General features: G+C 31.7%; 1 protein-coding gene across 13 annotated transcripts in view; it reads right to left on the bottom strand.

Annotated features, from left to right (window-relative positions):
- Positions 1–1076: 1076 nt before the first annotated feature.
- The window catches only part of LOC148622451 (putative G protein-coupled receptor 139), a 48376-nt gene continuing 33375 nt past the window's right edge, over positions 1077–16077 (bottom strand). For 12 of the 13 annotated variants that reach the window (XM_088572363.1, XM_088572369.1, XM_088572370.1 and 9 more), the window contains one exon: positions 1077–2538. In XM_088572363.1, coding sequence (XP_088428489.1) covers positions 1300–2538 — 1239 coding nt within the window. In that variant the 3' untranslated portion in view covers positions 1077–1299. Of the gene's footprint in view, positions 2539–12802; positions 13081–16077 lie in introns of those variants that run through there. The other variant, XM_088572362.1, reaches the window with a different exon arrangement.

The following is a 16077-nucleotide window of genomic DNA, read 5'->3' as shown; positions in this document are numbered from 1 at the left end:
AATGACGTCGGCCATATTGCAGAAATACTTTTGACCCGAGACTGTATATATATATATATATATACAACGTCTCAGAATGTGACGACTCTATTTTCTACACTGCTCCATCGGATCAAATTGATACAGGGAAGATAACGCAAACTTATAGCAGAGCGCTGTACTTAGTGCAGGCGGTGTTGCCATAGATGTCACAGCGGTACGAGTTCGAGTCCCGCGGAGGGAACGACAAAGATTTGCTTCGCAAATTTGACAGTTCTAACATCGTTGGGAATTTTTCAGACCCTCCTATATATATATAAATAGATACATTCATGTTACCCTTGCTTCAGTTTGATTATTAAATTTTAATCATTTCGTCTTCCAAGTTTTTGTAAGATAACTGTCTGTTCATTGACATTTAGTTTCCTGTATGATCTTTTTTTTTAACTTTTTTGGTTTTCCAGCAATCCATTTTTCTTTTCGGTAACTCCAAACCTTAACTTATATGTATGAGTAATGATCTGACCACGATTCTAATCGATATTAATAGTTTAACACGCATACCTGTTGATCTATTCTTTCGGAGTTGGGGAGTCACACCATAATTAGTATCACTCTTAACATTTAAGCCAGTGAACCAATGATAAAATGAATTTGTTTAAGCAAATTTTTCAATGCCAAAACACAAAAAAAATCAAGGGGAATTTTTATGGAAATTCCTACAGTAGAAATAATTTCTGAATGAAAGTTCAAAATTTGGCAGTATGTTTTTCGTATGATAAACCAAAATAACTAGTATATATGTTTCACTGATGGCAATGAGTATGCATGATGTATTTCCTGCAGCAGAGTGAAAAAAAACATGGAACCAGCTTTTTTATTTCGTGAATAGTTTACTTAATGAAATGTGAAGTGTGTATATTCAAAATTATCTTGTTATCTTGATAACTTGGACTAGTTTTATTATATGTTGCGATATTGTTCTTCTCTTGTTTGTTTATTATTTTCCTTTGGGAAGTTGAACAGTAATGTTATATTTCATAGGAAATAAAAACAACAAAACAAAACAAAACAATAAGAATAGTGGAAATCATTAGTCTTTGAAAAATTGAACATTTAATTTAGCTTCATTTGGACTAGCTATAATAAATGACACAGTCTAACTGTATACATTCAAATAAAGAGAACATGTTACATGATGTGAATATGTTTGAATGATTTGTACATGTACATGTATGACATATTTCAAACAATCAAGCAAATATTGCTAATACAAAAATAAGGCATTTAAATCATCATCTACGAACAATAGTTACATGATCAAAGAGGAGTTTCGGAGTCATTGTGGAGCTTTTTATTATCGCTATGACCATTTGCTTGACCATTTATCATACGCACTGTTATATTACCATCACCGGGTTCTGTTCTTACAGTTGTGTATTCTGTATTCCACGAAGACTTATATCTGTCATCACGTTTAAAAAACATCTTGCAAAATTCTTCTCGAAAATTCTTACCCGTTATCAAGTAAATATAAAAATTAAAAGCATAGTGAGTGAGTCCAATTTCTTCTATGATACTTCTCACTAACACGTATTGGAAATGACTTGACCACTTTTTGGGCAAAGCTGATGCATCTATTAGATTAACAGTAGAGTTATTTTGAATATAAGGCACTGTACTGTTGACTAACATAGTTGTGTCACTCGGCTCTACAGAGTATGAAACGAACATAGCTACGGCAATTGTCACAGGGAAAGTAGTAAAAATATGGTAAAAGGAAACAGCTATCAACATCACCGTCGTAGCATTACCATGAGATTTTGCGTGGGATTTCAGTTGGTGCTTTTCAAACTTTGCTAATCTCCTTGCTTCATGTATGACAAGCACATTGAAAAATAAGATCATAAGTGGCACTAGCATGAATACAACAGCCTCTGAAAACCAGGTCCAAATTACCCACACAGGTAATGCTTCTTTACGGGCGGTGCACACTACAGAATTATACGTATAAAAATATCCTTGAATAAGATTCATACAAAAGCACAACGCAGCAAGACATGCAATCACTATTCTCGCCCTTTTTGTAGTACAAAACTTTTCTCTCTTGAATGGATGACATATGGATATATATCTCTCGACAGTGAATGCTAGAACCAACAAAGGAGAGAGAAACTGCGTAGACAAGAATATTACCGGAAAGACCTCACATATGAACTTATGATCTAACACGCTTATTTTCCATGTGTCATTTAGTTCATGAAATACTTGAAGAGTTAGAAATAAAAAGTCTGAAAATGCTAATGCTGCGAGATAATAACCGGAAGAATTTCTCATTTTGTTCTGCAGCCATATTAATAACGCGAACACATTTCCAGGAAACCCAATTGTGTACGTGAAGAGTGTGACATACTTGCCGACAAATTCTTTTTCCGGTAAATACTTTGCATAATACACGTTTTCATTAACGGTTATGTTGATGGAGGTTGTTGAAGGGGTTGTTGACGTAAGAGAAAGGTCATTATGTTGTGAAATATTTGATAATTCCATTTCGTCAGCCTGAAAAGTAAGAAAAAGAAAGATTAAATCCTAGCCTGATAGTGAGGGAAGCCGGTATACATACTTGTGGCAAAATAGGAGTGCGTCTTATACAGACAAAATCGATTGGAGCTTTACGTCTTCTGATAGTCTTTCTTCGTGTTATACGCTATAGGAATGGCTCCCTTTATAAACATCCATCGTTCAAAATACTTTTGAATCAATCGAAATCTGGTTTTCTTTTCAAAATTAAAAAGAAACACACGCAGACTCAACCGTTAATGTTTTCTTAATCCAAACAAAGTGGACGTTGATGTTTTAAAATTTACCTATAAATAAGACAACATTTCAGATAAAAGTAATTTTCAAAGACTGGTCTAAAATATGTCTAGCTTTTAAGTAGTTAAATTGGCTAAAATTTAAAACCAATTCCTTGCAGATTATGTAAACCTCCACTCAATAGTTCTCCATGTTTAACTACATTAGCAATGTAATGCCTTGAGAGTTTGTACTTTGCACCAAAATGAGTCTTGGAAATTGAAAATGATTCATTGAGTCAAGAATCAAATGATATGGAAATTTTATCATGAATTTACACTTTTGTGTGCCTACAGAACAAGCTTAGATACAAACAGAAACTAAAAGTTTGGTTGTTTTTAATGAATTTTCAGAGGTACGTTGAATTTTTACCTTATTTCGTCCTTTTTGTTTTGAACCAGAAAACGATGATGTTAACTTCCATTCTATAGATTATTGTTCTGTTCATTTTTTATATCTTTTTGTTTTAACATTGTTTCAAATTATTTATTGTGCTAGCAGTTCTTGCACGTGTACCATTATTTAAATTCTACACGCTTTCTATGAAGTATATTACAAACTACCCCTATAAGCCTGAAACAGTCTTCTTACAAATGCTATTCGACAATAAGCTTACACTTCCATGCTATCAGAAATAAATATCATCAACGCCAGCAGTCGGTAAACAGTTAGAATCAAAGTACCAATGTGCTGAATAAATTTATATCAATGCTTTAAAATAATGTCGAACTATGATGGTGTGTTAGTGACATCGACTTGTCCAGATGTCAACCTATTTGTTGATGATATTATAATTATTAAGTTAACTTGACAGGATTAATATCATGTTAACTTGTCATTTTAGCTGACACAAATTCGAGTTAACCAGGTAATTATCATGATACTTATAGTAATATTTTGTACAGTCTTAATAGTTAAAACAACACGATAAATTATCTTGACTTCTTGACAAATCGATGTCACTTACATGCTGCCATATCAAACTACAATATTACGTTAGGAATAAGATAAAAGGGAAAAAGGATGATGAACTTCAATCGTATCAATAAACATATTATTCGCATTGTGAATTGTTAACATTGAAATGTTTAAATTAAATTTCAGCAATCTGATTACGGAGACATTCAATTCATCTTCAATTCAAAAGCAGTGCACCAGCTTGTGTCCGTTTCAGGTATCGGTTTACATGGAACACTTTAATGAATGAACACAAAACTGTCCGACATCATGCAAAATTGAGCTACAAACTGTTTCCCGATTGTCCAAATACTGTTAATTTAGTGGCGTTAAAAAAAAACGGTATCGAAAATTTGAAATTGCGTGCCATGTGCTATTTTCAAGAAAGATATGTATAATTTTTACTGCGTCGGCTTTCTTTTTTTGTTATAATGTTTTTCTCTGCATGTCGGTCTAATATAGAGAAAGTAAGCTTAGGTTCCATTTTCATAAATGCCACCGTTGTGAATTAATGAGGCAGTCAAATTTCTAGAATTTGACCTCCCCTTTTGTTCAATATTTAGTGAACAAATTGACAAAAAATGAGAAAATAATATTATAATCAAGTACAAACTTTTTATAATATAAAGGTAACTTGATCAAAATCACTGCCGCCTTTAAAAATATTTTGATCAGCTTCTGCATGAAAATATCTGAAAAACAACTGTTCCCATTGGTATTCAGCATCCTTTATATTTAATTTCTAGAACTGATGACTATTTATAATCTCAGTTGGTTTTCATTCCTAGCTGAAATCACGTCTGAGCAATATCGAGAATGAATGACCGGTTTATTTATGTAAATTGAAAGAAAAGAACAGCATGTACTGATAAGTGCATAGAGGTCAACTTTTTTAACATTGGACCGTTGTTAACGCAATCAAGTATCATATTGTATTGGCTGTCTAAAAAAAATTGATGGTTTGCATCATACTCATGGGATAAGAGATCAAACGTTTTTGAATATATACACGAAGTGATTTTGATCAACTATCACAGGAAATCCTGCTGACCAGTTTAAGTGTGAAGTTTTAGCTGTTGTGTTGGCAAAGTCACGCGTACATACTGGTGTAAAAACTAATTCCCTGGTTTGTTTTCTTTATACCTATCAAATCAGAGAGAAAAAAAGTTTCGAATTGTAGCATACATAAACGCGATATAACAATGGTATCAATCGGAATTGCTTCCACTATCGGGATTCAGTCATTATTATTTTAGCTTTACGGATCAGAATGAGGAGCATTCATGACATCGAATTTAACAATGATGAAGTATGAATTTTCAACCAATGACTGGAATTATTTAAAAGTATTTCTTATTTTCAACCACTTAAAATGGATATAACAACACTGTCAAAATAAAATGTGTGAAACATCAACTTGTTTATTTTGGAAAAAAAATGAGTTTGTTTATTGACGTAAATAACATGGAATAAACCTTGATACTTTCGAATTACCTGTAAAGGGGACCATTTTATCCTTAACAGAGTGTGCAAACGAAAAAAATTTCCGGCGGTGGTGTAGAACATAATAACATGATAACAGGCTTAACAAATGAAGGCTCTGGCGATTGCTGTATCAATTCCGATCTTCGATCTTAATTGATTGAAAAAAAACACACTATAGAATAGCAACAAAGTGATCCAACTTCAAGAGGCGACAGATTTTGAAAGCTGCAGCGGCATGAAAAAAATACAAATAGAAGCATTGTTGTAAATCGGTAGTGATGTAGTAAAATCGTGAAGAAAAGTACGTGGTTATCCGATATGAAGATATAAGCTCTTTGTATTTGTCATCTTATTACAATAAGTCTTTTTTCCTCTTCAAGGATAGACTATAATAATCTGTTGGTAATGGATTGCAAAGTTTCATGAAAGAATAAACAAAATCGTGTTGTTAATATCTCGATCAAGTTTGGAATAAATCAACTCTAAGTCCCACAAGACTGCTACAGATTACCATCTTGATTAGTCTTTTTGAGAAATTACAGACTCAATATCCGCTGTTTGTTTCCCTAAAAACCTAAAGTAACTTGGTTTTACAGGGTTATGTTACACCCAGCGTGACATTAAGGACTGACATGATGGGTATTAATTGCTGATGAAACGTCAATCATCAGAACTTTTGATACAGACAATTATGAGAATAAGGCAAGATACAAGTCTTAAAATGATATTAGACATCGAGGTTAACGGCTGTTTGTTTGAATTGTTTGAAGCTAAGACAACAGTCCGATTATTTTAAATACTTGTTTTGGTACATTAATAATTGATGTAAGGCATCCAGTACAACCCCGACTTGACATTGAATGGGCAGCGCAAAATTAGCATTTGAAATGAAAAACTGCGTAAATTACAACAGAAAACCAAATAATGTTTTTTTCTTTTTTGTTTTTTTTTGGGGGTTGTAAAAATCGATTGTATTTTATAAAAATTGACTATGCAGTGAATTCTGAGTTGAAATTGAAGACAGCTGTACAAAAGTTCTTAGGCTCTTCGATTGCCTTAATTCTATACCTCCGTTTGTAATAATTCTTCTTCAGAAAGGAGAGTAATTGAAAAACAGCACGATCTTTTCCTGTTAGCAGGAAATAAAAACGGGAATAATCTCGTGTCTTTGTACATAAGCGATTTAAAGATGGAGGACAAATAAGATGATGTTGAATGACAATATTAGTAAATGCAAACATGGGATTATGCAATTGAAATTTAACGTATTTTCGAAAATGCTTTTTATCATTTTTCAGTAAAATACTGAATGCTTTTTTTTCTGGAAACAAAAGGCTGCAAATTTTAACATTGAACTATTATCTTGTAATGTTGAAATCTGAACACAACTTGAAATTTAATCACAAGCTTCTTAACTTTATCCGTCGTAGTCGACGTTTCAAACTATCATATGCATTATATGATGGAAGAATTCAAACACAAGTCATTACTGAACATTGTGGTAAAATACGTGAGTAAAATCAACGAAACTAACCAACGAACTCATCAGAATATATAAAAATAAAATATTAAACAAAAATTAATATGAACAAATTAGAATTAATTAAAACTACAAAACAACAACGAGAGGAAACACAAGACACAAATAAAAATTAACAAACACAATGCCTTAAACAAACAAACGAATCAAACAATATTGGAGATCAACAAACAAAAACAAACGAAACAAAGCATCCACTTTCATTAAAATTTACAATCGAACCGAAAAGAAGTTTACATGTACTTTTAGGATTAGAGTAATATATCAACACATACTATATAGATCTATTTATTCGGTACATCAAACTTCCAAGTTAACTATACCTTAACTATACACCCTATGGTTTGAAGTAAAAGTTTTAACATGATATCAACATATTGCAGTTCTAAAAATACTTACTCTTTTGTGAAAAAACATTATACAACGTTCGTGCTTTACAGTTTGTGATAGAACTTGACACTTCACTAGATTTTCGTTCCGTTGTTTTGATTTTATTTCCCGACAAAGTGCAGTTTTCTTCTCAGTGTTTCTTTATCTTACCCAGTCTTAATGCGGTGCAATGTTTGTTTTGAAGTCGTTAAGCAAAGACTAAAGTCTGCAAAGTCGCTAATCGTTAAATATTCTACGCCACTGATTTTGACTTACTTTCAACATCCGAAATGGCACAAATGCGATATGCTCTAAAATCGGGTGACTTCCGCTAGAATCTTGGTTTCCTTGATATGATTATTCTTTAGTAACCGTGATGACCGGAATGTTTTCAACCAAAACAACTAGTTACCAGGAACAGATTAAACAACTGGCAATGGCTGTATATGGATAACGGGCCCTGATAATATATATGACCAATATAGTCAATTGTAACCTGTATCTGAATCGGAAACTGGGTAATGTTCAATGCTAATCGGTCATTTCATCTTTTCTGACATAGAACACAAGTGTATGATATTAACGAGGTACATTTTGATCTCGTATGAAGATAAAACTACGAAGCCATGACGGTAAACATGGCACCGATCAGCAGCTAAATGTGAAGTAGACATGTATGATAATACAAATCATATGTGAATGTTAAGTAACAAAATTACGAGTGCAAGAAGTCGCTAACAATATTAGCGACTTAAATAGATACGTAAGATTGACATAAAAGTAGAAAAACCAGAAGTCGCAAAAATAATTTGAAAAAAATAAGCGTTCGATAAATTGACAGATGGAAACTGGAATAGAACAGACAAGTCTGGTTCGACGTGCGTCAACACAATTTGTATAAGTAAGCTGTAAGATTCGGAATCTCTTTCAGCTTTTCCCTTCAAATCGTTTACATATGTTTCACAAAGGAGTAACATTACAAAGCTTGTTAAGGAGACTTCAAATAGCTATTTGATTTTCTCCTTCAATACAGACGTTGGCTATAAAGTACATTTGTATCATTATTATGGAAAATAGGTATTATATTTTACATACAAGACTTTTCATCGTCTACATTTCAGAGATATTCAATTTCAGATAATATACATACTATGGGTCATTTGACATGAAAAACTGTAACCAATCTCATCGACAAAATTAAAGCTTTCATGACAAATGCTGAGGAGATTACAAACAGTTATTGACAGGTCTGTTCTACAATACCGATCTATCATCGAAAGTACTTCATTGCCAAGTCACATTATACTATATATCTATCCGTGTTATGTCATTTTATGATGAAACGGTTATATCAGAAAGTCCTCCCGCTTACTAAATCGTTCTTAATCAAACGAGCCTGTTTCTTATTAAATATGCAACAAAATGTCGTCAAGAAGAAAGAACAGATAGATTGAATGAATCACAATGAACATCTAAAACATTCGATCATAGAACCGTAAGGACACTATGGGAAATAATATGCTTGTATGTATTAACTAGTCATGTTTAGTTATGTCAATAAAGAGAACACTGTATATAATATTGTGTAATATTTCCTTATCTTTGATTTGCAGACCGGGCAGAAAAATTACTAAACAAAATCATTTAACAAAAATAATGCCAGTTTCCTAATTCATTGATATATAATTGTCAAATGGTGGAAGCAGATTGCATAAATGCACTAGTTTTATTTATGTTTTTGTTTGTTGCGACTACCTGTCTCGGCTTTTTAAAGCTTTCTATTTCATTGTTTGATATAACGGAGATTTTCATTCTATTTCTTTTCCTTAATGGGCGAAGTTTTCTGTTACTAATTACCTCACACAGAAGCTGTTAATTTAACTTTCAGAATAATTCAGTGGAATTGTAGATTTTTACTTCCGTTTAATCCATAAAAACTAGCTATCTGACGCAGAATATTTCCCTGTTTGAATTATTTGGATTCGTTCCAGCAGATCAAAAACAACTTTCTTAAAAGGACAAAAGATTTGATTACTACTCAGCTGAAAATACATGTCATCTATAATACATGCACAATTAAAATAATAAAACATGGCATTGCGATAAGGCAAAGTTGATTTAAAATTCCTTCATGTACTTTGTTTAAAACTGCATTCACTGCATGTTTTCTTTGTTTTATTGTTTAAGTGTAATTTTTCAATACCTCAGTGTCAATGAACTTGTGGATAGAACCTTATTGTTTTCCAAGCTTCGTTAACACTATATCGCTTATTAGTATTCGTTTTACTTTTCCTTAAGGGGCGTTATATAACGTTCCATTGTATTAAACACATACGCAGAATCTTAATGAGACCTTTCAGGATCTCATCACAGATAAACCGAAATCGAAAAGGTGAACAATGATGGTACTTGGACAATAAGTCTACAATCATCACAAAAAAATGAAAGTTAAAAGTCCTATATTACCAAGTCATTACTGGATATCAGCAGTAAAATACCGAAGCGTCATCAGTGGGAAAATTCAAATACGTCAAAATAAAAAAAACGCGCAAAACAGAAAACAAATACGATATACAAGCACAATGTAATGAACCGTATAAAAAACCGAAGATATACAAAACCAGACGTCACACAAAAAACCTTAAGTATTAGCAATATTTTCGTCCTTCAGGCCTTCGTTGGGCGCAAAAAGTATTGAAAAGAAAACTGTTAACCGCCGAACCACACCAGAGACAAGGTGGCCTTCAAAATACTATTGATGAAAACACAATATCTCAAATTAACAATGTTTTCTTTTTGAATTAACATATTTGAGAAAATTTAATAGGTATAAGAAAATGTATGCATGTACCGTTTATCTGCTTATGTCAATTAAATTCTCCTTCTTAAACATTACATTCCATCGCATTTATAAGTGCTTTAAAATAATTCCTTAAATTGTTAAGCGTGTAAAATAAGTAAATAAATGTAACACATTGAACGTAACTATAGATTTTGAAAATAATATACAATGACATCCTTTGAAACATTTGTGTTGTGAAGTCTTCATTATTTTTGCAACTCTCGTGTCTTTTGCATTAACCAATGCCTATTTTAATAAAAAGGCGACGAATAAGAAATGCGCTGAAAGTAGAGAATCAACATATATGCTTTTAGACCCTTTGTACTTCTCAGACTTGTCCCTTTTAGGAAATCATATTAGTTCTGGTTTGTCATACTGCTTAATATGGACGATTAACGATTAAAAAAAATGATCAGTCATTTACAACTTCAACGTTTTTAATCAGTTGTCCTCATAATTATCAAATTCATTGGTCTTATATTCTTACATAGTACTTATTTGCTTCTCAGACTAATCTATAATCAATAAAATGAGGATTCCCTCTATACAACTCTGTAATTAAGAAGATTTTCTATTGTCGTTGATATGAAAATTAAATTGTAATTGAAGAAGTTGGTGTTGACATCATTAGCTTTACTGTCTTAATAAGACATACTTGCTGTTTAATGACATTCCCCTTTACAGTAACATGTCAATATCATGTTCATTAAAGGCAACACCTTGAAAAATTTGAGCCGCAGTTCTTTTTAAATTAAACGCTTTTTTAATTAAAATACCAATCATATAAGTCAGTCGATCTCCAGCAACTCTACATAATTTTTTCATTATCCTAAACCGACTTAGTATATAGATAGGAACGATTTTTGAATTAATGGCTTGTTGCCAGTAAACATTGTACGGTTCGTGTAAGTGTTAGCCAAATGAAACTCCTACAATTCCTCTTATAAAGAGACTTGAACAATGACCACTTGAATTTAATTATTTCAGATATGTTCAACCATTATTTCCATAAAAAAAAGTCTCAATTTTTTATTTTCGCTAAACCACAGCCTGATTTAACGATAAAAAAACCTATTGCGTTTTTGTTTGTCTTCAGTATATACATGAAATTTGCGTATTCAATGCTAACCCCCTCAAAGCTTGATTTTTCTATTTTCTTTCTTACAAACAGAAAAGAGAATAAAGACTTAAGAAAAAAGAAAAAAATACAGCTTTATGATCCAGGATGTAAAAGATTTTATAGTATGCTTAGAGCCTCTTTTAATGATCTCGTCTAATTACAATCAAATTGCGCATTATTTTGGAATCTTCATATTAGCGGTTAAGGAGGATGGCATCTTTGAATTGAAAAATAAGAAATAAAAATGTTTGCTGTTTGTTTTGTATTTCTGTTGTTATAAACGTTACTTTCTATAAACGATTCAAAAGTTAATAGACAAGGAGAACCAAAAGGTCATGTTTTAAATAAAAGATAACTACTTTTTAAAAAAGTATCAAGGAAACCAAAACTTGGGCAGAAGTTAAAAGAATATATTCAAAGGATAAAGACTAGACCCGTACAACACACAACAAAGAGCATGATGACCAAAATAACTCGTACAAAGAAACAAAAGTAAATGAACAACCCCGTCTCAACAAAAATTTGGCGCCCTCTTCCTTAGCATATAGGTGCTCATAAAATGTCAATTTCTGACATAGAATAGCGATAACGCACGAGCAGGCAGACTTTCGAGCGTAAGGTTTAGTAGTTTAATATCAGTCTCTCATGGAAAGTCCTTTACACCAGTAATAAAAATGAAATAGATCTAAATTAAAATTATGGAAAACGTAGTATATAACAATTACATTCCTATAGATATATTCTAAAACGAAGTGCTGACGTATGGTTTCTTTTAAACCATATATCGTTTAAAAGAAAAATAATTAATATTCAAGATAAGTTATAACAGGATGCACATGTGCCAAATATTGACGAAGTATTATCTCATCATTATAAAAAATTAAACATGAACCTTCAGGGACCTGGCGAAAATATTTATGACCTCAAATTTATTGGCGTGAATTAAGATTAATACAAAATAATAATGTTTCATGGCAGCATCAGAACAAAATAAATACAAACCACTCACTTTTCATTACATAGAACTTAAAATATCACTCCCTACGGTTGGCAGTTTTGCAATCGATGCATTATTGAAACTAACAATTGAAAACATTGCAACTTCTGGTCTTTTTTTTCGTTCGCTAAATAATTTTGAATACACGATCTCTAAGTGATCTCTCGACGTACAATATTTAAGAAAAGCAAACATGAACAATTAAAGCACCTTCATGAAATAAAAGGCTCCAAGTAGAATGTGATGTCGAGATTACAGAATGCCCAAGGCTATTATTTTTTTTCAAACTGGCATTTCAAGTACCATAATTTGCATGTATATTGCTTCATTTGAAGACAGTTTAACGGTGATAAATTCGGAACTCAGATAACAACCACTCTATTTAAAGTTAAATCATCAGAGGCACATAACTCCCTTTCCAAATTTTGTCGATTATCTTAACATATTTAAAAGAATATTATATAAACATCGCTGTTTGTAAAAAACTTGAGGCCTCTCTCCAATCTTAAATGCATATAGTTCACATAAGATATACCATTGCCAGAAATGTTATAACTATCAATCAAAGGAAATTAACATTAGAATAAAAATGAAAGGTCTTCATTTCTAAGAATTAAAATGAGAACATTAACTATGATAGCCTTTAATATGTCTTACCTCAATGTAAACAAAATCCGAAAATTTATACGCCATGATCGCTGTCTGACGAGTTATTTCCACAACTTATAAATAGTTGGATTATACGGTCTTAAAACATGAATATCAGTTAGAGCAATCAAAATACTATTGTTTGAGCTAAACTACAGGCAATTGACGTCTTAACTAGCAATCAGAAGTTCCAAGACAAATCCCTTCAGCGGAACAAAGCTCCGATATTTAGTATGTCAACAGCACAGATTTATTATGATTTATTAATTCTAAGGCCCATATCATGGGAATTCAGTCATTAATTTGTACTGTTAGGAGCCATATTGATTCCCTTTGTTAATTTCATTTGAGTTATCCCAAGTGTTTGACTACTATAAATACTGTTTCCTTGTCTGCTGTGGTGTTATTTCACTTGAGAACTGTTTTATTAGAGCCATCACATTATCACATGCTTTTTTCCAAAGAGCCAGTTGGCATTCAAAGTTTACTCTTTCAAAAACATATTAAATTTTGGATCTTGTCTATTAACCTCCATTTGTATATTTGAATGAAATCCATGCTACAAAATTCGATGTATGCTTGTGTCCATATGATATAAACGTACCATGTTATTTAGATGTCAGGATGAATATGAAGAAAGCAACGTTAAAACATTTCATGGAATTTTATTTACCTAGAACACTGAGTAAGATTAATAGCAAATTATTTCGAGGTATTAGAAATACAAATGATGTACTGGTTACAAAAGCCTTAATTGGGCATTCTTAAACTAATTGTCATCGATTTTATGACTAATGCTGTCCAAATAAGTGTAATTTGATCTCTTTAATTAATAAATATTTACAATTATTGACCATGGTTTATGTATTTGCAATCATCGCGCAGGCAAATGGATTCGTGTGAATGTCTGTATAAATTAGAGCAAATCTGATGTTAGATAGAAATTAAAGAAATTTATAACACACATTAAAGGAAAGTGTACGTATAATTAGAATTAAGTAGATAAAACGTAGTCGTACTTAACCTAAGCATTTTTTGCCAATTTTTGTCAATAGTATTTACGTAGTTGTGCATACAATGCAATTTCATTAACTGCTTCATAGTTTCTACACACTTTCCACGTCTAACAAACCTTTACTGGTATGTTTTGTTTGAGAAATATAAGGAAATGGTAATATAAACTGTAATGGTAGTAACAATAAATCATAACAATAGTAGTATATTGACTCGAATAGTTGGAACCCTAAAATTCACCCAAACAACTCTTGGACAAAAAGAGAAAAAATTTGCCTTCGTCTGAAACATGATTTTACGTCTTAAAAGTTTCTTAGTTTTGTTTTAGTATCACATGTCATGTAATCAAAACACTTAGGAAAGAAAACTAATATTTAGGAACAATCATGAGACAATTTAAAAATTGCATTTCAAAAGTAAGGTAAACTGAAATTCCCGAATTGTCAATAGAAATCAAGTGGTATTTATTTAGTCATCCTCTGAATATAATTTGGTCAATTAAAGGTTCCACACCGATATGATTTTGACGTACAGGCTTTGTTCTTCTTTTCTGTATATGTATGCTTATTGTATCATATAAATATTGGTAAATATGTGATAGGGAAGTCTATAATAGTTGTCACAGTCCTAGTCGTCACCAAGAAACATAAAGAGACTATTTTTAAAGACGTGTTAAAACAATATTGCACAAAAGAAAATTTATTCATTAACTAGGTTACGGATGTATTACATTAGGTAGAAGAAAACAACTATTTTCATCAGATAATTATGTATAATCTTTATTTTCAAAACCTATAAAGCTAGTTCTGGAAAACATCAACAACCATCTATTTTCCAGAGCCATGGAACTACATTATTACTTAACTAAATCAGAGTAAAACCATTTTGTTTCAGATCAAAGCTTTAGTTGATCATTGCAACTGACGACGATCAAATTATTGGTGAATTAACTTTGATTTAGATTAAAATGAATACGAGCTGAAAAATATCAAACTAATGAATCTATTCTTTCCTTTTAAATGTAAAAGTGATGTAAAAATATCTTAAATCGAAGGTCTAGGTTATCCAATTTTAATAAATAACTTCCCTCGTTGCATAACTTTATTAATCGGTACCATTTGGTCCCATATTTATGGGCCCTAAAACTCTCCAGATGATTATTTGCGATGCATCAAATTAATATCAATGAAATACCTTACGAATATCATACAAATGGTTTATTGTTCAAGATATGACTTTTAAGGTTTATTATCGCAACATGAATTTGATTAAGTTTATTCATGCAAGACAAATCCTCCTTGAAATAATGAATTGGTTGTAGACGATAATACATGCATTTGCAATAATACACGATGATTGCGAATCGCCACCCAACGTATTGAACTGCAATATAACAAAGAAAACATGTATGGTAACATGAAGTTGTTGAATTAAATGACATCAGCTATAACAAGTGTATTTTTCCATTAAAGTACGGTTCAGAAAAACGAGAGCACTAGCTGGATATTCATACAGTTTTTGAATAATTTACACGTTACGATTTTGTTAGCTAAAAAAGCATTTCAAAATTAAAAAGAAAGTGTAATTAAGACTATTTTGTGGCGGTGTAAGTGGTAAAATACAGATATCTATATATTTTCTGGCAATATGGCCATTACACATGTGTTTTTACAAAATTGCCAAAGAGTGTGTCTTTATTTCGTTAGTTGATCTTTTGTATACAAAGCATATTATTTACAGAAAGTCCTAATATCTATATTTGCACACTTCTAACTGAAGCTTTCTACAGAATTACTAATGCAACAAACTATAATAATTTAGTATTCCTAGACATTCTGTACAATAAAAATCCACAATCACCACATATAGACGAATAAAATCATGAGATACAGCCACGCATGCTTAATTATTTATGTCAAACAAAGTAATTTAAGACACGCTGGTGCTATCAATCTTACATTTTTCAAAAAGGGTTCTCACTTGGTAGTAAAAAGTTTCTAGATTTATAACGGTGGCAGTCATCGGTATCACTTGTTTTACCTAACCTGATTTTTAGTTTGAAAATACAGCATTAGGCTTTTTGAATCAGCAATGACCGGAAAATACTTGAAATGGACGATCATGAGGTTAGGACAATTATCAAACCAAATCGATGGTGCCATTTCCGATAGAGTGTCTATGATGAATGTAAAACTAGCAAACCATCGGATAAATAACTGTTGTCAGTTTTCATGGCAAATATTTATGCAAGATTAAAACCCTCTTCAATC

The sequence above is a fragment of the Perna viridis genome, chromosome 3 (genome assembly GCF_037379345.1).
Source record: "Perna viridis isolate PV_CMFRI_1.1 ecotype Kerala chromosome 3, ASM3737934v1, whole genome shotgun sequence".
Taxonomy (NCBI): domain Eukaryota; kingdom Metazoa; phylum Mollusca; class Bivalvia; order Mytilida; family Mytilidae; genus Perna; species Perna viridis.
This window is presented reverse-complemented; position numbering and strand designations above follow the sequence as displayed.